General features: G+C 36.0%; 1 protein-coding gene across 3 annotated transcripts in view; it reads left to right on the forward strand.

The window, feature by feature from the left end:
* SLAIN2 (SLAIN motif family member 2) overlaps positions 1–23,091 on the forward strand; it is a 71,901-nt gene extending 48,810 nt beyond the window's left edge. For 2 of the 3 annotated variants that reach the window (XR_003511527.1, XM_027544447.1), the window contains exons 8-9: positions 18,051–18,369; positions 20,061–23,091. Coding sequence is in view for 2 of the 3 variants with exons in the window: in XM_027544447.1 (XP_027400248.1) it covers positions 18,051–18,369; positions 20,061–20,127 (386 nt within the window). In the remaining variant the exon portion in view is untranslated. The remainder of the gene's footprint in view (positions 1–18,050; positions 18,370–20,060) is intronic. The other variant, XM_027544448.1, reaches the window with a different exon arrangement.
* The last annotated feature ends 535 nt before the right edge of the window (positions 23,092–23,626 follow it).

The following is a 23,626-nucleotide window of genomic DNA, read 5'->3' on the forward strand; positions in this document are numbered from 1 at the left end:
TCAAGAAGGCTGGACACATCCCTGTTTGCATTTTCTTCTTGCAAAGCTTTTGGCTTTCTTCATCCCATTTTTCCCTTTGAGAAGAGGGAAGAAACCCATTGTGTGTTTTTAAGACTTCATAGAAATGACTGCTTAAACTGCTTTGATAAAGATATGTTTTATCTACCTCCAGTTGTTGGAAAATCAGTGAAGTAGAGATAAACAGGGTTGGGGGGACCTAACCAAGTTAGAGGAAGAAAATGACTAATTAGAAAAGTGAATGCAGAGATCAGGGCAAATTTAAATGTTTTTTTTTTTAATTTAAATGTTTTTTATTTTAAAAACAAATTTAAATGTTTTATATTTTTATTTAGAAGGGAAGAAGCAACTAAGGAGTTTGTGATGGTAGCTGTCTAATATTGCTTTAATGTTCTAATTCACTGTATTTTGAGATATTTAACATGAGATAAGCAATAGTTAATCAGAGTCCTTAATGATATGAACCCAGGAATTTTGTAATTACTCTGGATCCAAAATTTAAAATTTCTTGTGTTCTCTTTTCTGTCAGTTAACATGTACTGAATCTGAAGCAAACAGGATACATGCATTGTATCCTTTTCTCTTTTTTTCTCTGTTCTAGCCCCTCTTTACTTTTTCTTCTATTAACAGTTGTGATCAAAGCCAGCCTCTGCCATAAACAGCTTTTTGAAGCAGTTAAAATGATAGGCGTTGCTCTCGCTCCCATGACTTTGTTATATACAGTGGGAGAATGGGAAAGAAGAGCACAGAGAACTGTTCTTGGGGCTCCCTTCAAACACACACATTTCTGTTAGACCATGTCATGCTGTTTTGGACTGATGATTGAATGGATTGTATTTACATTTAGACTTGCTAAGGCTTTCGTGATTTTCTAAGATTCTCTTTTCTTCTCTGGTTAAGTCTTAAGTACATCGATTAATTTCCTTTGCTGATAAAATCCTATTTCAAAATTCCCTCCTCTCTGAAACTTGTACCTTGCTTTTCCTGATTAAATAGGACTGCATTTTAGAATGTTAAAAATCTAATATTCTGTGGTCTTAAAAAGATCACTTGATTCCAGTTTACCCTCATTATATTTTTATTCCTCCCTAGCCCGCAAATTTATAGATAAGGCAAAATGCTGCTGCCATTAGAGAAGGAAACATTTTTTACAATAGTGAAGCTACAGCTTAGTGCACCTCTTCATAAACTCTCTAGTTTTCCCTCAATTTATACATTAACCTTATTAAAGTATTTCTCTCCATATCTTGAGATTGTGTTAATAGAACATTTTGACTTCTCCTTTCATAAAGGAGTCCTTTCATTCATCTAAGAACTTAAAGATTAATAAAGTTAAAGTTTAAAGATTAATAAAATTAAAAAGATTTCTGATTTATAAATCTGTATTTTAATCCTTGTTATTTTAAAATACAACACCAATTCAGAAAACCGTATAATACATAGAGAACTTAATGAATTCCTATAAGGCAACAACCTTGTGACTACCATTTGTATCAGGAGACTAGAACTTACTCCCTTAGATGCTCTACATCCATCTGCTTCCGAACACAATCCTCTCTTGACCCCTTTTCACCAAAGTAGCCATTCTCCCAAATTTTTATAATTTTTATTTTAGAACTTCCAGAAGTTCCTTACTTCTCTGTATTTGTCATCCAAGTAATCAAACTATAGTTTTGCCTCTTTACTATGTCTTTTTAAGTGTCCCTTAATTTATAGCTTTCCTCCAACTCTTTACTACCCCTTATTGTTTGAAGAAACCACCAAATCACTTGTCCTATAGATGTTCACACAAATTGGATTTTCTGTGATGTCTTTTATCAGGTTCCTCTGTATTTCCTATAAATTGGTAGTTATCTTCATGCTTAATTAGATTCAGTAATGTTATTTTTGGCAAGACTATTTCATTGGTGGTGGCACTTCTTCAGCCAAAGGTGCATACAGTGGGGTTGCCTGTTTCATGTGATATTAACAGGCATTGATGCATAATGCCTATATCTTTACTTTATTAGGAATTGCAGAATTGGGTTTTTCAATTCTAACATTCCTTTATTTAAAATAAAAAAACTAGTATGTAGAGAAACTTTTTCTTATTCTTTGGTAAATCAGCACTAAAGTTTTATTTCAGTGCTTGTTTTTTCCCTTTATTTACCAGTTTGCAAAATAAAAAATTAGCAACCTAGAATTCTCCAAAGATTAACCAGTATTTTTCTTTACTATGTATCATTATAAATGTATAGATTTAAACAAACATTTTTTTATTGTGTTTCAATCTATTCTGGGCATTTTCCCAACTTTGGTAGAAGCATCATCAAGTTGGTGTTCAGGTCTTTTTGACATAACCCTGGTAGTCTTTGATAAAGTCTTAATAAACTTATATGACAAGATTGGCTCATCTTTTACATTTCCTGCCACAGACCTGGATTTAGGTTTTCTTCAGAAAACCTGTTTTGGTAGGAAATGGAATCTCAAAACCAAAATCTTAGTTATTAGTTATGCTCTTTGCTATCTTATTGGTCATTATTTCTAGGTCTTTTCAGTTACTAGAACTGTATATGTGTAAGTTTGTTTATTTTTTAAGATTGAGAGCCTTAATGAGTTCATGCTAATACTTCCCTTTCAAATTTAGGGCTTTAGCCTCTTTTAACTTATTATCTTTCTTTCTTTTATCCTGCTCTGAGAAGCCTATTTCTTGGAAACACATAGAAATAGAGTATCATGTAACAATTTTTCTCCCATGTTTTACACAGAATCTTCTGGCGATAAATAACATTAGTGTAATACACCATACAGTATGGTTACTAAAAACAGTTTATAAAACGTTTCCCATATATTAACTATTCCATATTCTCCTTTATACCTCATTTAGAGATAGCTCTACATTTAAATAATTTCTGATGCTTACTACCAGTCTGTTGATATTGTCTCACCAGTCAATTTTTTTATTTAAAGCTTATCCTCTAGTAGATTCCTTCAGAAGGAGTTATGGGAACAATATCCATTCTCTCATTTTTTGTATGTTGGTGACAGCTTGTTTGCTATTTTTATATTTGAAAGTCAGCTTGATATGAAATCTTTGGCTTATATTTTCTTTCCTTGAGTATCCTAAATATATGACTCTTATTTTTTGTCAGGAATAAGAGTTGTTTCTGTTACAATCATTTGATATTTTTATCTAGATGTCCAAAGGTTTTTTTTTCTCTTTAAAGTCCAATAATTTATGAGAATGCATCTCTTTGTTGGTTCTTCTGAGTTGATTTCCCCAGACTTGTGTTATTTCAATTTAAAGTTGCAGAGATTTAAAAATTTTAGACAAGTTCTTTGAAATTATAGTTTTCATTATTGCGTCCTTTTGTATTGCTCTTCTCTTTTTGTGGGAATTCTTGTACACATATTAGGAGTTCTTTGCCTTCTATATTTGTTGCCTTCTCTTGAATCCTTTTCATCTTTCTTAATTTCTTCTTGTTCTATAAAAGTTTATTTTCATTATTTATTTCTCTTAAAGCACTCTGTTGTGTATGGTGACTCTTGTTCCTTGCATCTTAGACTTCACTTTGAAATGATTTATTTTACGTCTAAATCTTTTCTGTGTTCCACCATCTCACTTTTGAGTGTTTTTCATTATTTATTATTATGTTCTTTTGTATCTTGTAATTTTCATCTTTGTGTGTGTGTGCACATCAGTTCAGAGAAGGCAATGGCACCCCACTCCAGTACTCTTGCCTGGAAAATCCCATGGATGGAGGAGCCTGGTATGCTGCAGTCCATGGGGTCGTGAAGAGTCAGACATGACAGAGCGACTTCACTTTCACTTTCCACTTTCATGCATTGGAAAAGAAAATGGCAACCCACTCCAGTGTTCTTGCCTGGAGAAGCCCAGGGATGGCGGAGCCTGGTGGGCTGCCGTCTATGGGGTCACACAGAGTTGGACATGACTGAAGCGATGCAGCAGCAGCAGCAGCAGCAGTGCATCAGTTCAGTTCAGTTGCTCAGTCATGTCTGACTCTTTGTGACCCCTTGAACTGCAACATGCCAGGCTTCCCTGTCCATTGCAGACTCTTGGTGCTTGCTCAAACTCATGTCCATCCAGTCAGTGATGCCATCCAACCATCTCATACTCTGCCACCCCCTTCTCTTCCTGCCTTCAATCTTTCCCAGCATCAGGGTCTTTTCTTTCTTTTTTTTTTAATTAATTAATTTTTTTTTTACATTACAATATTGTAGTGGTTTTGCCATACATTGACATGAATCCACCATGGATGTACATGTGTTCCCCATCCTGAAACCCCTCCTCCCACCTCCCTCCCCATCCCATCCCTCTGGGTCATCCTAGTGCACCAGCCCCAAGCACCCTGTATCATGCATGGAACCTGGACTGGCGATTCGTTTCACATGTGTAAATTTACATGTTTCAGTGCCATTCTCCCATATCATCCCATCCTCGCCCTCTCCCACAGAGTCCAAAAGACTATTCTATACATCTGTGTCTCTTTTGCTGACTCGCATACAGGGTTATCATTACCATCTTTCTAAATTCCATATACATGTGTTAGTATACTGTATTGGTGTTTTTCTTTCTGGCTTACTTCACTCTGTATAATCGGCTCCAGTTTCATCCACCTCATTAGGACTGATTCAAGTATATTCTTTTTAATGGCTGAGTAATACTCCATTGTGTATATGTACCACAGCTTTCTTACCCATTCATCTGCTGATGGACATCTAGGTTGCTTCCGTGTCCTGGCTATTATAAACAGTGCTGTGATGAACATTGGGGTACACGTGTCTCTTTCAATTCTGGTTTCCTCGGTGTGTATGCCCAGCAGTGGGATTTCTGGGTCATATGGCAGTTCTATTTCCAGTTTTTTTTAAGGAATCTCCACACTGTTCTCCACAGTGGCTGTACTAGTTTGCATTCCCACCAACAGTGTAAGAGGGTTCCCTTTTCTCCACACCCTCTCCAGCATTTATTTCTTGTAGACTTTTGGGTTGCAGCCATTCTGACTGGCGTGAAATGGTACCTCATTGTGGTTTTGATTTGCATTTCTCTGATAATGAGTGATGTTGAGCATCTTTTCATATGTTTGTTAGCCATCTGTATGTCTTCTTTGGAGAAATGTCTATTTAGTTCTTTGGCCCACTTTTTGATTGGGTCTTTTATTTTTCTGGAATTGAGCTGCAGGAGTTGCTTGTATATTTTTGAGATTAATTCTTTGTCCGTGAGTCAGTTCTTCACATTAGGTGGCCAAAATATTGGAGTTTCAGCTTCAGCATCAGTCCTTCTGATGAATATTCAGGACTAATTTCCTTTAGGAAGGACTGATTTGATCTCCTTGCAGTCCAGGGGATTATCAAGAGTCTTCTCCAACACCACACTTCAAAAGCATCAGTTCTTCGGTGTTCGGCTTTCTTTATAATCCAACTCTCACATCCATACATGACTACCCGAAAAACCATAGCTTTGACTAGATGGACCTTTGTTGTGTATGCATGGTAGACATATTTGGCAAGATTTCACCATTAGTAGAAGTATTATTCTATTATTTATTTTCTTTCTTTTTTTTCATATAATAGCTTTATATGAAATTTGGCCTCATTCTTTCTGTTGTTTATTGTTCTGTGAAATTGGTTTTCTAAACACTTAGAAAGGGAGTTTTAAGTTTCTAATTTATGGCTGTAGTGCTCCCTCTTCTGTTGTTTTAGGGAACTGTTCGAAAATAGGGCTATTTATTTTCTGAGGTTTCTTGCTTTTATTCTCCTCCCTTATTTTAAAATTCATTCTTTTAAAGTGTACGCAAAAAAAGGGTGATACAGTTAACCCGTGAACAACATGGGTTTGAACTGTGTGGGTTCACTTATACATGGATTTTTTCACTATGCACATGTGCTACACTACTACACGGTCTGTAGTGGCTGAATCCACAGGCGCAGAACCATGCATACAGAGGGCCAACTGCAAAGTTATGTGTGGATTTTCCACTGTGAAAATGGTCAGCACCTCTAACTCCTTGAATTACTCAAAGGTCAGTTCATAAGTTGAGCAACTGTTAACCACTGTCTGATTTTAGAAATTTTCATCACCCCATAAGAAATACAGGCACTGTTAGCAGTCAGTCCCCATTCCCCACTCCTTCCAGGCACTGGTAACCACTAATCTGTCTCTGGATTTGCCTATGCTATACATTTCATATCAATAGATTCATACAATATGTGATCTTTGCAGCTGGCTTATTTCACTTACCATAACATTTCCAAAGTTCTTCGTATTTAGCATGTATTAGTACTTTGTTCCTTTTTTATTGCCAAATAATATCCCATTGTATGGACACAAACCAATTTTGTCTATCCATTCATCAGTTGGTGGACATTTGAGTTGTTTCCCATTTTGTATTTATTGTGAATAATGCTGCTGATGCTGCAGATGTTTGTTGGTAGCTTATTTATTATCTATTAGTGTTTTTGTATATATGGAAGAAAAGCTAGTGAAGTCGATTCTCACAGGTTTCTTCTGCCTTTATGTTTAATAAATATTCTCTTTATATGCTTAGAAAAATAATGGCAAGTACTGTATACTAATGAAAGAAGAAATCAAAGACTTTTTTATGATTACTTGTTAGCCATTAAAAATTTAATATGCCTTGGTGTCATATCTTATCAAACTTGCATAGGATAGTAGCCCCACAAATAAACTTTCTGAGTCTAGCTGAAATTTAAAATGTTAAAAATGATATTTTAACTTTTAGTCCCAGAGGTGTTTCTCCTTTGGTATTACCAGTCTGGGAATCAGGAGACCTGGATTCAAGGCCTCATTTTCCTATTTATTTGGTCAGTTGATTTCTGTGATTATGGCAATTTTCGTTCACTATAGAGTGGAAGGGTTGTACTAGATGGTTACTACCATCTCGTTTAACAAGGATTCTTTAACTTTGTAATGAGAGAATCATATTTACTTCATCTCTGTGGCCTTTAATAACCAGAAATTATTTTTAAAGCCCTTACTATGTCAGTAACCTGTTGCCCATCATTTATGGTGCATAGATCATTGAGGGGCTGGAATGAGTAGTGTAATTAGGATAACTGACAAGGAAGTATTTTTGTCCTTATTCTTTATTAATTAACTGAATGGCATATATGTTTTAATAAGTATTTTGTTCCCCATTAGTCTTGGTGGCCAATGTTTGGCATTATGTGTTTTTATTGCAAACTATATATTTATTGGACATTTACATATTTTTTAAAAATTATACAATTAATGTAATTTGTAGTTTGGTTGACACATGACTGAAAACAACCACTTGATATGTCTAGTTTTTATATTGCAAGATAGTGTTTAATGTTGTGATAGATTATTTGTAAAAAATTCAGTGAATATCAAGATGAATACAGTATACAGTTTAATCAGTTTCTGTTTTTTAGAGTGAAGTGCCTGCTGAATTATTTAAGCCTTAAATAGAAAATAAACAGATTTTTATTAAATGCTTATTAAAAGACAAAAATGAGTATGAAAAACAAGAATCCTCATATCACCCACCATTCCATTTTAGAGATGACTCTGACACCACAGTTAACATTCTTAGTCATGTCAGTTTTATAAATAGAATTCTAATTCTTGCTTGGGGCAGATAACATTCCTTCATTTTGTGCCTTGGTTCAAGTATAATTCTTGATATCCAAAATGAGTAAAGAGAAATTATATCCTGCTGTCATAATTAATTTGGGTGATAGAGCCTAACTTACTTAATGCCTATATTTTAGTCAGTTTATCAGAACAGCCCAGGAGACTGTCCTGAGTGGCATTGTTGAATATCTTTCCAGAAAACTGAGCTGCAGCAGGCTGAGAGGCACCACATTCCCTGGGTATGGGAGGCATGGATATGATTTGTCTTATAAATCCTGTAATATTTTACATTTTATCAACAGTTTGCGTATACATTACTCATTTGATCTTCACAGCTAACCTATGGTATCTGCTGAAACTTGTTTTGTTAGATTTGCATCTATGTATGTATTTTTCTCTATTTTGGGATGCAGTGCAAATGGTATTGCATTTAAAATTTATATTTCCATACACTTACTGCTGGCATATAGAAATATAATTGGTTTTTGTATGTTTATCTTACATTTTGTGACTTTCCTGAGCTTAGAATTTCTGGAAGATTTTATTTTTTGTCTGTTTTTTAGATTCCTTGGGATTTTCTGTGTAAAAAGAGTTTTTTTTTCCCCCCTAACTTGTTGTTGTTGTTCAGTCGCCCAGTTGTGTCTGACTCTTTGTGATCCTATGGACTGCAGTATTTCAGGCCTCCCTGTCCCTCACTATCTCCTGGAGTTTGCCCAAGTTCGTGTCCACAGCGTCGGTGATGCCATCCAGCCATCTCATCCTCTGACACTTTCTTCTCCCTCTGCCCTCAGTCTTTCCCAGAAATCTATTAGGTTGGTGCAAGAGTAATTACAGTTTTGTACTATGAATTTTAAATCATAACTAGGCTCAAACACATCTTTATTAATCAAAATAGGAACCATTACAATAGACAAATTTTTGCCAATGAGAAATAGGTTTGCTTATTCCTAGAGCATAAAAATCTGTGCTTCGGGATTTGATGAACTCTTGGAAAGCATTTTCTGCCTCCTGTGGTTGTGGATCCATTTTCCCTGCAAAAAGTTGTCGAAGATGCTTAAAGAAATAGTAGTCGATTGATGAGAGGTCCGGAGAATATGGTGGATGAAGCAAAACTTAGTAGCCCAATTTGATCAACTTGTGAAGCATCAGTTGTGTAATGTGCAGTCAGGCGTTGTCGTGGAGAAGAATTGGGCCATTTCTGTTGACTGATGCCGGCTGCAAACGTTGCTTGTTTTTGTTACATCTCATTAATTTGCTGAGCATACTTCTCAGATGTAACAGTTTCGTTAGGATTCAAAAAGCTGTAGTGGATCAAACCACAGCAGACCACCAAACAGTGACCATGACCTTTGCATGCGAGTTTAGCTTTGAGAAGTTCTTTGGATCTTCTTCTCAGTCCAGCCATGAGCTGGTCCTCATGTGTTGTCATACAAAATCCTGGTTTCATCATACATCACAATAGGATTGCAAAATGGCTCATTGTGTAGAATAAAAGAAGACAATACTTCAAAATGACAATTTTCTGATTTGCAGTCAGTTCATGAGGCACCCACTAACTGAGCTTTTTCATCTTCCCAATTTGCTTCCTCTGCCAAACCACCACAGAATGGTCGACATTGAGACTTAGGCAACTTCTCATGTGGTTAGTTGTAAGAGGATTAGCTTCGATGATGTCTCTCAGTTGGCATCTTCCAATGGATGGCCACTATGCTCCTCCTCTGCAGTGCTCTCTTCTCCTTTGTAAAACTTCTTGAACCACCACTGCACTGTATGTTCCCTAGCAGTTCCTGGGCCAAATGTGTTCTTGATGCTGTGAGTTGTCTCCGCTGCTTTATGACCCATTTTGAACTAAATAAGAAAATCACTTGAAGTTGCTTTTTGTCTAACATCATTTCCATAATCTAAAATATAAAAAATAAGTAATAAGTCATTAGCAAAAAGCATAAAGCAAGAAATGTGAATTAAAATGATGTGTAACATAACCACCTTTATGAAGAATGTATTCCAGTATCAAATGGCAAGTTTCAGCAATGTAAAAAACCTGTTATGTTTGTACCAACCTAAGGTCCATTGTTTTCTGTTCTTATTTATTGCACTCACTGGAACTTCTGGCACTGAGTTGCATAAGAGTGATGAGAGCATATATCCTTACCTTGTTCCTGATCTTAGAGGGGAAGCATTCAGTCTTTCCTCATTAAATATAATGTTCAGTTCAGTTCAGTCACTCAGTCATGTCTGACTCTCTGCAACCCCATGGACAGCAGTATGCCAACTCCTGGAGTTTACTCAAACTCATGTCCATCGCATTGGTGATGCCATCCAACCATCTCATCCTCTGTCATCCCCTTCTCCTCCAACCCTCAATCTTTCCCAGCATCGGGGTCTTTTCAAATGAGTCAGTTCTTCGCATCAAGTGGCCAAAGTATTGGGGTTTCAGCTTCAGCATCAGTCCTTGCAGTGAATATTCAGAACTGATTTCCTTTAGGGTTGACTGATTTGATCTCCTTACAGTCCAAGGGATTCTCAAGTCTTCTGCAACACCACAGTTTAAAAGCATCAATTCTTCGGTGCTCAGCTTTCTTTATAGTCCAACTCTCACATCCATACATGACTACTGGAAAAACCATGGCTTTGACTGGACGGACCTTTGTTGGCAAAGTAATGTGTCTGCTTTTTCATACGCTGTCTAGGTTGATCATAACTTTTCTTCCAAGGAGCAAGTGTCTATTAATTTCATGGCTGCAGCCACCATCTGCAGTGAATTTGGAGCCCAAAAAAATAAAGTCTGACACTGTTTCCACTGTTTCCCCATCTATTTGCCGTGAAGTGATGGGACCAGATACCATGATCCTAGTTTTCTGAATGTTGAGCTTTAAGCCAACTTTTTCACTCTCCTCTTTCACTTTCATCAAGAGGCTCTTTAGTTCTTTGCTTTCTGCCATAAGGGTGGTGTTATCATCTGCATATCTGAGGTTATTATTATATATTGTTTATATTGTTATATCATGTAAGTATAATGTTAGCTGTAGATTTTTTTGTAGGTGCTCTTTATCAAGTTGAAGTTCCTATTCCATCTTTTTCTGAAAATTTTGTCATGAATATGTGTTGAACTTTGTCAAATGCTTTTTTCCATCAAAAATAGGTGGGCTCATGTACTTTTTCTTCTTTAGCCTGTTATTGTGGAGGATTATGTTGATCGATTTTCAAATATTGGACTATCTTTGCATCCTGGAAAAAACCCCACTTGATCATGGTGTATAATTTTTTTTTATATCACTGAGTTCTTTCTGTTTATATTTTGTTAAGAGTTTTATGTCCATATTCCTGAGAGGTATTGGTCTTCAAGTTTCTTTTTTGACACTGTCTTTTTCTGTTTTGATATTATGGCTGATATTTCATAAAATGAATTTTGATTTATTCTCTCCTCTTCTCTTTTCCGGTAGAGAGTATATGGAATTGATGTTAATTCCTCTTTAAACATTTGGTAGATTTTTTCAGTGAAGTTGTCTGTGCCTGGAGGTTTCTCTTTCAGAGGATTTCGAGTTATGAAATTTCAGTTCAGTCAGTTCAGTTCAGTCACTCAGTCATGTCTGACTCTTTGCGACCCCATGGACTGCAGCACGCCAGGCCTTCCTGTCCATCACCAACTCCCGAAGCCTACTCAAACTCATGTCCATCGCGTCGGTGATGCCATCCAACCATCTCATCCTCTGTCGTCCTCTTCTCCTCCTGCCTTCAATCTTTCCCAGCAGCAGGATCTTTTCTAAGGAGTTGGTTCTTTGCATCAGGTGGCCAAAGTAATGGAGTTTTAGCTTCAGCATCAGTCCTTGCAGTGAATATTCAGGACTGATTTCCTTTAGAATTGGCTGATTTGATCTCTTTGCAGTCCAAGGGACTCTCAAAGTCTTCTCCAGCACCACAGTTCAAAAGCACCAATCTTCGGCACTCAGCTTTCTTTATAGTCCAACTCTCAAATCCATACATGACTACTGTAAAAACCATAGCTTTGACTAGACAATCCATTGTTGGTAATCAGTTTCCTTAATAATTATACGGCCATTCAGTTAATCTGTTACATACCAGATGAGTCACGGTAGTTTGTGCATTTTGAACAGTTGGTTCTTTTCATCTAAATTGTCAAATTAACATGTGTAGAATTGTTCTCAGTACTCCCTTATGGTCCTTTTAACGTCTCCAGGGTCTGTAGTGATATCCCATTTCACTACTGATACTATGTATTTTCTCTCCTTTTTATTTTGTCAGGTTTGTCAGTTGTGAAAGAACTCTCTATTTCATTGATTTTTTTTTCTGTGCTCTTCTATTTTCAGTCTCATTAATTTTTGCTCTTTATTATTTTCTTCTGCTTGCTTTGAGTTTTTTTACTCTACTTTTTCTAGGTTTTTGAAGATAGGAACTTAGATTACTGATGTAAGACTTTCTAATTATGACCCACAAACTTTGATATTTTGTATTTTAATTTTTATTCAGTTCCATATATTATAAAATTTCTATTCAAGTGTATTGTTTGGTTTTCAAGTGATTTTTAAAATCTTTGTTACCTTTTAGTTATTGATTTCTAGTTTCATTGTATTATGATCAGAGAAAGTACTCTTTGTAATTTCAGTTTTTTAAAAACTTGTTGAAGTTTGCTTTATGGCCCAGGGTATAGTCTGTCTTGACTTGGTTTCTGTGGACACTTGAAAAGAATGTGTTTTCTCCTGTTGTTGAGTAGACTGTTCTGTTGATATAAATGTCAATTAGATCCTATGATTGGTGGTGGTGATGTTGAGTTTTTACATACACTTGCTTGTTTTCTGTCTAGTTCTGTTAGTTGAGAGGGAGATGTTGAAATCTCCCAACTGTTATGGGTTTGTCTATTTCTCCTTTCAGTTCAAAGTATTTCCTTCACATGTTTATAGCTGTCTTTAGTATGTACACATTTAGGATTGGCTTGTCTTGGTAATTTGACCCTGCTTTCATTATGTATTATCCTTCCTTGTCCTGTGTAATTTTCTTTTTAATTATCTGATATTACTGTAAACATCATGCTTTGCGTTTTGTATTGTTGGCATGATATATCTTTTCCCATCCCTTAACTTTCAACCTCCCTATATTTTTATATTTGAAGTGAGTTTTCTTATAGGCAGCATAAACTTAGGTTATATTTTAAATGCATTTCTACCAAATCTGGCTTAATAATTGATACAGATGGCCCATTTACATTTCGTGTAATTATTGATGTGCTTAAGTCTGCCATTTTTATTTGTTGTTTTCTGTTTGTTTTCCCTATTTTTCATTTATCTGTTTTCTTTTTCTTGCATTCCTGTGGGTTACTTGAACATTCTTTAGAATTCCATTTTGACTTACAGTGTTTTTTCCCTTTTAGTTTTATTGAGATGTAATTGGCATACAACACTGTATATATATAAGATATACAACATAATGATTTGATTTCCATACATTATGAAATGATAGCCAGTTAAGTTTAGTGAACATCCATCATCTCATGCAGCTACAAAACCAAAAAATCTTAAGATTCACTCTTCTAGCAACTTGCATATATAACATACAGCAGTTAATTAAGTTCTATCAATACATTATACCCCTGGTACTTATTAGTCTTATAATTGGAAGTTTGTACCTTTGGACCAACTTTGTCTGATTTTCTCTCTCCACTATGGCAACCACAAATGACTTAAATGTAGTGTTTTTGAGTGCATATATTTGCATAGTTATTATGGTGACTGTATTACATTATATATGCATTACATCATATATACATATCAGTCTCTCATAGCTCAGTTGATAAAGAATCCACCTGTAATGCAGGAGACCCTGGTTTGATTCCTGGGTCGGGAAGATCCACTGGAGAAGGGATAGGCTACCCACTCCAGTATTCTTGGGCTTCCCTTGTGGCTCAACTGGTAAAGAATCTGCCTGCAATGCGGGAGACCTGGATTCGATCTCTGGGTTGGGAAGGTCCTGTGGAGAAGGGAAAGGCTACCCACTCCAGTATTCTGGCCTGGAGAATTGCATGGACTATATAGTCCATGGGGTCACAAAGAGTCGGACATGACTGAGCGACTTTCACTTCACTTCACTGTTGATGTTATCATTTTATCAGTTCAAGTATGTAAACCTTACCTTTTTTCATGTATCTTTACCCTCACCCTATTTATAATTGTCATAAATATTTACTTTAATATTTCCAATGACATTAGTATTACAAATTTTTCTTAAACCTGCAAATATAATTTTGAAAACTCAAGGAGAAGGAAAGCCTGTGTGTCTGCCTATATTTTTGTTTACCTTATTCTTTCTTCCTTTCTGGTATTCAAGGGTTCCATCTTTTTATCATCTTCTGCCTGTTTATAGAACTTGTTCGACTGGGTTTTTTTGGCAGGGTGGTGGGGAGGAAATGGGTCTGCTGCCCACACATTGTCTTGGTTTTCTTGTCTTGAGAATGTCTTGATTTTCCCTTAATTTTTCTAGGATATTTTCTCTGGGCATAGGATTCTGCGTTGACATTTCTTTTCTTTCAACTCTTGAAAAGTTTATGCCACTTTCCTTCTAATCTCTGTGGGTTATGATGGGAAGTCCACTGTTGTTAAAAATTCATCTTCCCCTATAGGTTATGTATTATCTCTCTCTCTGACTTCAAGGTTTTTATTGTGTTTCATGTTCAAAAGTTTAATTGTGATGTGTTTTGACATGGATTGCTTTGGATTTATCTAGTTTAGTGTTCTCTTAGTTTTTTGAATCTTCAGGTTTATGTCCTTTAGCAAATATGGTGAGTTTTAATATACGAAAGTCATTGTTTCCCACTATACTTTTTGTCCTCTCTTTGTCCTTTCTTCCTAGTACTCCAGTGATATACAGATGTAAGCCTCTTGTAACCCTGCAGGTCCCTGAAAATTCTGTTTGTTCCTTTCTTTCTTTTTTTCTGTTGAAGTATTAATAGTTAGTTTAGAGTGCTGTGTTAATTTCTGCTGTACAACAAAGTGATTCAGTTATACATATATATACATTTTAAAAATTCTTTTTAATTATGGTTTTATCACATGATATTGAATGTAGTTCCTTGTGCTATGCAATAGGATCCTGTTGTTTATCCATTCTGTATGTAATGGTTTGCCTCTGCTAATCCGAAACTCCCAATCCATCCCTCCCCCCACTTCATTCCCCCTTGGCAACCACAAGTCTGTTCTTTGTGTCTGTTTCTGTTTCATAAATAGGTTTATTTGTGTCATATTTTATATTCCACATATAAGTGATATATGGTATCTGTCTTTTTTTAACATATTTCACTTAGTCTCATAATCTCTAGGTTCATCCATGTTGCTGCAAATGGCATTATTTCATTCTTTTTTTTACAACTGAGTAATATTCTATTGTGTATATGTAACACATCTTGTTTATCCATTCATCTGTTGATTGATATTCAGGTTGTTTCCAGGTCTTTGCTATTGTGAATAATAGTTCTGCTGTGAACATAGGACTGTGTTTATCTTTTTGAATTGTGGTTTTGTCTGGATGTTTGCCTGGGAGTGGGATTGCTGGATCATATGGTAGATCTATTTTTAATTTTTTGAAGATCCTCTGTACTGTTTTCCATAGTGGCTGCATCAGTTTACATTCCCACCAACAGTGTAGGAGGGTTCCTTTTTTTCCACACCATCTCCAACATTTATTATTTTGTAGAGTTTTTTATCATGACCTTTCTGATGGGTGTGAGGTGGTACCTCATCATAGATTTGATTTGAATTTTTCTAATGATTGAGTATCTTTTCATGTGCGCATTGGCCACCTGTATGTCTTCTTTGGAGAAATGTCTATGTAGGTCTTCTGCCCATTTTTCAATTGGTTGGTTGTTTTTTGCTGTTCAGTTATATGAGCTGTTTGTATATTTTGGAAATTAAGCCCTTGTTTGTCCCATCATTTGTAAATATGTTATACCATTCTTTAAGTTGTTTATTCATTTTGTTTATGGTTTCCTTTGTTATACAAAAGCTTGTAAGTTTGATTATGTCCTATTTGTTTATTTTCACTTTTATGTTTATTGCCTTGGGAGACTTTTTTTTAAGTCTGTTTTCTCTCCACAAGCCACAGGGTGCAGCCAAAAATAATAAGAATAGAATTCCTAAAGTTTTTTAAAAAGTTCTATCTAGCTCTTCAAAAAATCTTTTAATTCTCATCTCATATTTATATTTTTTTATATCCTTAAGCTTGTATGTAATAGTATTTATAAACTATTACAGTAGTTCAGTAGCTCAGTCATCCCTGTGACTTCTTAATCTGTTTGTCCTGACTAATTTTTAGCCTAGTTTTGGTTATCACTTTACAGTTTCTTTATATGTCTACTAGTTTTTATTGGTTAGTAGACATTGTGAAGTTTTATGTTGTATGCTGGATTTTGTTATCTAATTTTAAATAGTGTGGACTTTGTTCTGGTAGACAGTTATTTATAGATTAGTGTGATCCTTAGAGCAAGGATCAACAAACATTTTCTTAAAGAACCAGATAGTAAATATTTTAGGATCATGGGTGATATGGTCTCTATTGTAACTGTTTTACTTTGTAGCTGGAAAGCAGCCATAGACAATAAATATAAACATACAAATGTTGCCATATTCTAATAAAACTTTATTTACAAAAGCATTTTAGTTTCCCATGAGTGGTAACCTGCTGATCCCTGCTTTAGTGGCTTTTTGTTGAGTTTTGTTAGAGTGGATTTAGAGTTGTTTTATTCTAGAACTAGTTTATTCCTTTTAGAGTGTCCCCTGATTGCCCTGAATATTTGGCAAGGATTCTCTGCTCTAACTAGTTGAAACTCAAACGTGTCCTAGTCCTGTATAAGCTTTGGAAACTGTTCAGTTTACTACATGCCTTCTTTGCTCAGTCATATGGAGCTTTACTTGGTGAGTGCACAGCTCAGTATTCAGGCAGAGGTTCAAACAGACCTGAGTTATAGAGGTCTTCTGGAGCACCTCCCTCCTCTAAGGTACTTTGCCCCTCAGAGTCCAATTTTTGTCTCCTCAACTCAGCAAGATAATTTTGATATTCTCTGGATCCTCCTCCTCATTCTATAATCCAAAAAGTCCACCACCATCCCCTCCCCAAAAAAAGCCAGAGAGCTCATCACATTTATTTTCCTTCTCTCAGGAATTACAGTCCTGTACTGCCTGTTGTTCAATATTTGAAAATCGTTTTTATGTATCTTACCCAAATTATAGAGGTGCTTATAGCAGGAGGGTAAGCCCTGTCCTGTTTTTGTCAACATGGTCGGACACTCCTATTGTGGTTTTAAAATAAGTATATTGATTTCATTCCAAACTAGATTTTCTGGGGATGGTGCTTGGGCCCCTCTCCCCCTCCTTTTAATGTTCCTTGGGATTTTGATACACAGTCAAGCTTTCTCTCTATTCATATCTTAGGCAAAGTAATGCAGGTTCAGAGAGAATAGGGTGACTCTGACTTCTTTCTCCCTTTTCCTCTGAACTCTCCTGCCTTACCCCCATCTATCATTCACTCTGAACCCCCACCCCAGAGTTCTTTGTTAGGTAAAGCATATTAAGGTAATATTTTTTTATCTATATTGTATGTAGGCATTCATAGGTATTTGAAGAAACCTTCCAGAGGTGATTTATCCAAATAGAATAAGCAGGAAAGGACGAATGAATCCCGCAACATCTGAGCTTACAATGCTAAGGGACCACCACAATAATAAAATTTATTTTGAAGTCTTATTTTGACAAAAATTACTTCAATTGTACATTTAATTCTTTTGTGTATCATTACTTGTTTTAATAATGTCTTTTAACTAACTACTTAGTAGAATTGACATTCCAGCGAAACATAGCGTCTCTATCCTATGACTTCATATAGTTCTTGATGTGCCCCTAGATTTTAACTTCCTTACTTGCTGAAGCACAACAGAAGCAGGTTCAGTTTCTAAGATTTAAGTTACACTGTGGATGAGAGAGGACTTACTTTCCAGGTACTTGATACATGTTTACATGATTGTTTCTTTGAGGGGAAAGTGTTTGAAATTCTAGTCAACCCTCTAGTAGCCAGCACTTTTTTCACCTCTACAATGTGGCTTAGGTTGGTTGCCGTGCTGAAACAGAATGCTGCAGTGTCTCTTCTGTTATTGTGGATTCCTAGCTGACCTAGTTAAAAATTAAAACACTGTTATCAAGGATAGTTACAGTCCTCTGAGTAAGGACTTGGTTACTTAAGAGCTGCTAGTGATCTTTATGTAAATGTATATATTACCCCAGAAATATTCTTTACTCCTTGCATTTCTATAGAGTGAATTTTCAGGAATACAGATGTACTGGTGCCCAGTCATAAAGCAGCAGTTTCACTTGCACTTGATTTCCACTGAAAACGTTGATTTTTCTTTGCCATTCTGCAGTACCTTCTCCAGGTAAATTCCGCTCCCCTGCAGCACCGTCTCCTTTGGCTCTTCGGCAACCAGTAAAAGCATTTAGTAACCATGGCTCTGGTTCTCCTGGTAGCCAAGAAACAACACAACTCATGCAAACCACTTCCTCACCTGGGCCTCCCATGGTTCAGAACACAGTCCCAGCAAATCCTCCCAGCAATATCAACAGCACTACTCTAACCAGACCTGCAGGGACAACTGTGATGAGAAGTGGCTTGCCCAGACCCAGTGCCCCTTCTGCTGGGGGTATACCAGTGCCTCGCAGCAAACTTGCACAGCCTGTTCGCAGGTAAGTGGCAAACACTCTGTTTTGACCTTCTTGAGTATAGGAAAGTGGGTAGACAGGAATTACCTTCAGTTCTAATAGTGAAGATCAGGAGTCCTAGTGGGTTCCCACTAAAATCATTAAAATTTGAATAAAACATTACTTTCAAGAAATTCTCACTTGGGACATTGGGGTATTATATCACTTTGATTCAGATTAAATTTGCCCAGATGCCTGGTATGATTAAGCATCTTGGTGAATTCCTAGGAAAAATTGTTAGAACCACTCCATCCAGTTGTGGTATTTGTTTGTTTTGAATATAATGAGATTCAGTAAAGATATTAAAAGCATAGTAAGATGCCAGTCCAGGTTCAATGCACGATACTGGATGCTTGGGGCTGGTGCACTGGGACGACCTGGAGGGATGGTATGGGGAGGGAGGAGGGAGGAGGGTTCAGGAGGGGGAGCACATGTATACCTGTGATGGATTCATTTTGATGTTTGGCAAAACTAATACAATTACGTAAAGTTTAAAAATAAAATTAAAAAAAAAATAAAAGCATAGTAGAACCTACAATGAGATTTAAGATACAACTTGTAGCTGTCAGGTCTGAGTGTGTAATCCAGGATGTTGGTTTTCAAATCTCACTACAGTTCAGAATGTTCTGTGGAGTTTATGTAAATATAGAGGCTGAGTTTTGCCTACAAAGTAGATCTGGTGTGAAGCCCCAGATCTGTAGGTATGCTGTTTTTAAATTTGTTTGTTTAATCTCCAGATGATTCTGAGCCTACCCAGATTGGGAGTCACATATATGTAGTCATATCTGTACCTTTCAGATATGGTGGTAAGGACTGTGCTTACCACCATCATTAGGTGTTGAATGTATTAAACTTGAAATATTTATTTGCATGAAAGAAGTGCTTTTGTGCCTTAAGCATTGAAACTGAATTAACCATACTTCTTTTATTTCTAAGATAATATATTACATTTTTGAGTTCAGTAGAGTACAACAGTTTTTCAATCCCTGCGTTAGGATGATCCCTTGGAGGAAAAAATGGCAACCCACTCCAGTATTCTTGCCTGGAGAATCTCATGGACAGAGGAGCCTGGCAGGCTTCAGTCCATAGGGTCGCAGAGTCGGTCACGGCTAAAGCGACTTAGCATGCACATGCACACCTTACTTAATTTTTACTATAGCATTAGACATATAGGTACTGTTGTTATGCCTATTTTTCAGAGAATATTAAAATTTAATGAAGTTAAGTAATTTGCCTGAGACTTCAACTAGCAACATACAGTTCCAAGTATGTCTGACTTCAGAGTCCTTTTAAGCTCTGTCCCATTTTGCCTCTCTCATGATGGTGACACTGTGCCACTGATAACACATTCATCAGTTTACCCCTCAAATAAATAAGTAATAAGTTTGGTGATCCATTTGGTTGGAAAAGATAAGACAGTCTTTTCTCTTACTGCAGTGTCTATGTTAGCAAAAAAGAGGTTAGTGCAGTTACCTGATACCCAGTAAAACTTAAAAGTTGTGGACATGCCTGATGTAGAATGGTCGTGCTAATAGCTGTTTAGAGCTTTGATCTCAGCAGTTCCCTGGAACATTGGATTGTGTTGCAACCTACAAAGTAATTGATATGCGTGGAAGATAGCATGGTAATGTTCCATAAAACCTTGCAAATCATTCTGTAAAATTGCTTTATTTCAGATCCTTGCCAGCTCCTAAAACCTATGGCAGCATGAAAGATGACAGTTGGAAAGATGGCTGTTACTGACCAGCAAAGACAAGAATGCAGAGGTCCACAGCTTCATGGATACCCCTTCACCAGGCTAAAAGACAACTTTTATATGCAGACTGTTCAGATAAGACTCTTGGGATTTATAAAATCCCAGCCCTCTCTGTCTTAATTAGCACAAATTGACAGAGATGATCAAACAGCACTTTAATGACATTTAACATCAGATGTGTTTGGTAATCATACAATCACTCTCCATGGAATCACTTTTAGTTTTATTTAATAGCAACTAAATTGATTTTTTAATATTTGACAGAGGCCAATATCTGGGCAAAAAACTAATGGATGCCAAAGAGAAATGCCCATCTGTAAATGAGAGCATACCTTTGTGCACAAGGTGAATTCTAGCTATCCAAAACTTCACATTCAACCTAAGTTACTGTATACATAGTATCAATAAATATTTGTGTTAATGAGAACTAATATTCTGACTAATTATCTACAATGTTTCACTAGTACTCCAGGAAACTAGATTGAGATGGAAGGGGACAGGGTGGGAAGAAACCTGGGCTAGAGATTTAAAACACAGTTCCTAAATTTGGGAGAATCCTATAAATTATTTTCACAGATTCATTAGAAAAATTGTCATTTTGTTTAATCTTAAGTTTTGGATGTAGCTCACATATCACCACCACCAGATAGTGTTACACCGTGCATCCATCATGTTGCATCGACATATCAGACTTTTGTGTGTTTGTTTTGATTGCCAAAAGGGCTTAATATCAGTTGTACAATCTTTCTAAACTTTATAGCTCCTGGCTCAGGAAAGATAGCCTTTGCTATTGAAGCCAACTTCTTCACATGCTGTTATCTGTTACAGGACTAAGAGATCTTGTTTTTATTAGCAGGTTTCCATGATGGGAAAGAGCAAGTAGTATGTGTCTTTATTCTTGATATAAATAACACCACTTCAGTGCTTATAACCTGGAACAAAACCATACAATAAGGGGGAGGGGGTGTAATCTATGCACTTAACGTTCAAAAACTCTGGTAATGACAGTTGTATTGTTACTATTAATTGACCTAGCAGCCTATTATGTGGTGGGAAATTATAGCCTGCTGAATCCTATTTAAGTTTATCTGCTTTAAACTGAGCAACTGTTTCAAAACACCCTTTGAAAATACTGTCCCTTTTAGATTCTGTCTGACGTCAGTTTTGGGATTTGGGGGTACAAATGAAACCTACTACATGTGACTCTAACCTGTTAAACACTTGCTCTGTGATGGCCCTTATATATACCTAGAAATAACTAATTTGGATTTTATTTGACTATTACTAGACTAAAGCTTCCATCTTCTGCAGACTTCTCATTTTTTTCATGGTGAGGTCTGTTTTAAAATATTTAATTTGTAGAGCTTTAAAATATTGGCAGTCAGATCATTAAAGGATTTTAGATATTTGAACATACGTTCATCTTCTGTTAGTCAAAGACATTCTGTAAGTTGGCAAAAGAAATTGAGAGAGAAATGGGAAGCTTATATTCAGCATAGTACTGAGGTTTATAGGTTGAGAGAAGGATAAAACTTTTAAGATCAAGACCGCTGTTCTGCCATGATGGACATCATGGTAGTCTTTATTAGCTTGACCAGTAAGGAGTCATTCAGTTAGCACAGCTGCTGGAAGTTTAAACTGCCAGTGCTAGTGTATTTTGGTGTATAATGCAAGGAAGAAATTTTATTCTTGGATTTGAGGGTGATGGGGGTGGGTCAGGAAAGGATGGCGCCAGAATTCCACATATAATGATGAACTTAAAAATGTTGCTTTTCAGAGGAAGATAATGCATCTGTTTCGGGTAGAGGGGTATCTCTTATAAAAATCTAAGTAAGTAAAAGAGCTAGCCACTGTCTCTTTTAAACCATGTATACACAAGAGGAAAAATAGGTCTCAGTTTTCAGTGCAACATTGCAAAAAAAAAAAAAAATGCTGCAATCTAATAATTAAAAGGAATTTTAACTCTTACAAAACACCCATTACATTTTTAAGTTAGATTATCAGTTTCAAAAGGAATATTCAGGTTATTTAACTTTTTTTTTAATGGCTGCATCAGAAAAAAAAAATGTCTATTTTTCTTTAATTAAAATTTTCATCACTTGTTAAGAACATGATGGATCTGAGTTAGGTAAAGTATTATTTTACCTGCTGTTATACTACCACAGACTATTGGCTTTTAGTTTCCTAAAGAGAAAAATTGCCTTTTTACTAGAAAGCCTTTGTGTATTGCCAATTTTTCTGTTTGGGAAAAATATAAGGATTCGCTGTGGTTACTCTTACAGATGAAATGTGGATTTGATAAACTAGTGCCTATGATTTTAACTTATGTTTGATATATAGTAGTAAGGGTTTTATGAATGTTGATTATTTTTTTGTGCCAACAGCCCAGAATTGTCACTTATATGTGAGCAGAAGGCTATGAGCTCTGCTTCCAAAGTTATTTAATTTTTCAGTGTTTGAATGTTATTTTTTTGTAAGTGTGTTAATAAAAGTGTAAAGAATTGGAAAAATATAAATATTCTTAACTCAAGCATTTGCTGGATCATTTTTCTACAAAACTTGTTTGTATAATATAAAACACTCTGAAGGGTTGGCTTTTTTTGGTTTTCATACCCTGAAAATCACATTTTGTAATACTGGGGACCATTCATAATTGTCAGATACTTTTTAAAATTATTATCTCAATACATCACTTTTATAAAAACGTTTTTCTGAAGGAAATAAGATCCATATGTGTCCCCAGATGTTTGTATAACTCTAGAATGATCTAGACTATGTATATTTAACTTTTTATTGAATGTACAGGCGTCCATTTTTGACATTACGCATGGTCCTTTTAGATCACATGAAGTTTGATTTGCAAACATTTCTATAGCCGAACTTGTATGTGTGGTTGCCTCCTTAATAAACAACCTGACCATAATGTTTATTATTAAATTTATATTTGTTTTTTCAAGTGTTTTATTAATTTCTGGGTACAGTAAGATCTACCCTCCTTTTCGCCAGTTGCTTACAATTGGTAATAATAAATATCTCAGTTGATTTTTTTTTCTAAACGCAACCCAAGTCACATTGTCCTTTCGGACTTGATCTCTGTGAGGTTGGAATATATCATGCTGTATACTCTCTGTCCTAATTACTTCATATATGGATTTTGAAGGGTGAAATTTGTAGTTTACTCAAAACTGGTACATTCCTATAACTTTTTAACTTGCTGTGAATTGTTATCTAGTTAAAAAAAAGATAGCATACATAAACTAGCAAAAACACCATTATGTAAGAGGCTCCAGGAACTTCCCCTGGTGGTCCGGTGGTTAAGAATTCCCTTTGCAATACAGAGGATAGGGGTTCGATCCCTGGTCGGAGAGCTGAGATCCCATATGCTGTGAAGCCCACGTGCCACAATGGAAGATCCCACGGGCCAGAACACTGACCCAGTGCAGTCAAATAAATGAATCCTTTTTTAAAAACAACCTTAAAAAAAGT

The sequence above is a fragment of the Bos indicus x Bos taurus genome, chromosome 6 (assembly GCF_003369695.1).
Source record: "Bos indicus x Bos taurus breed Angus x Brahman F1 hybrid chromosome 6, Bos_hybrid_MaternalHap_v2.0, whole genome shotgun sequence".
NCBI lineage: Eukaryota > Metazoa > Chordata > Mammalia > Artiodactyla > Bovidae > Bos > Bos indicus x Bos taurus.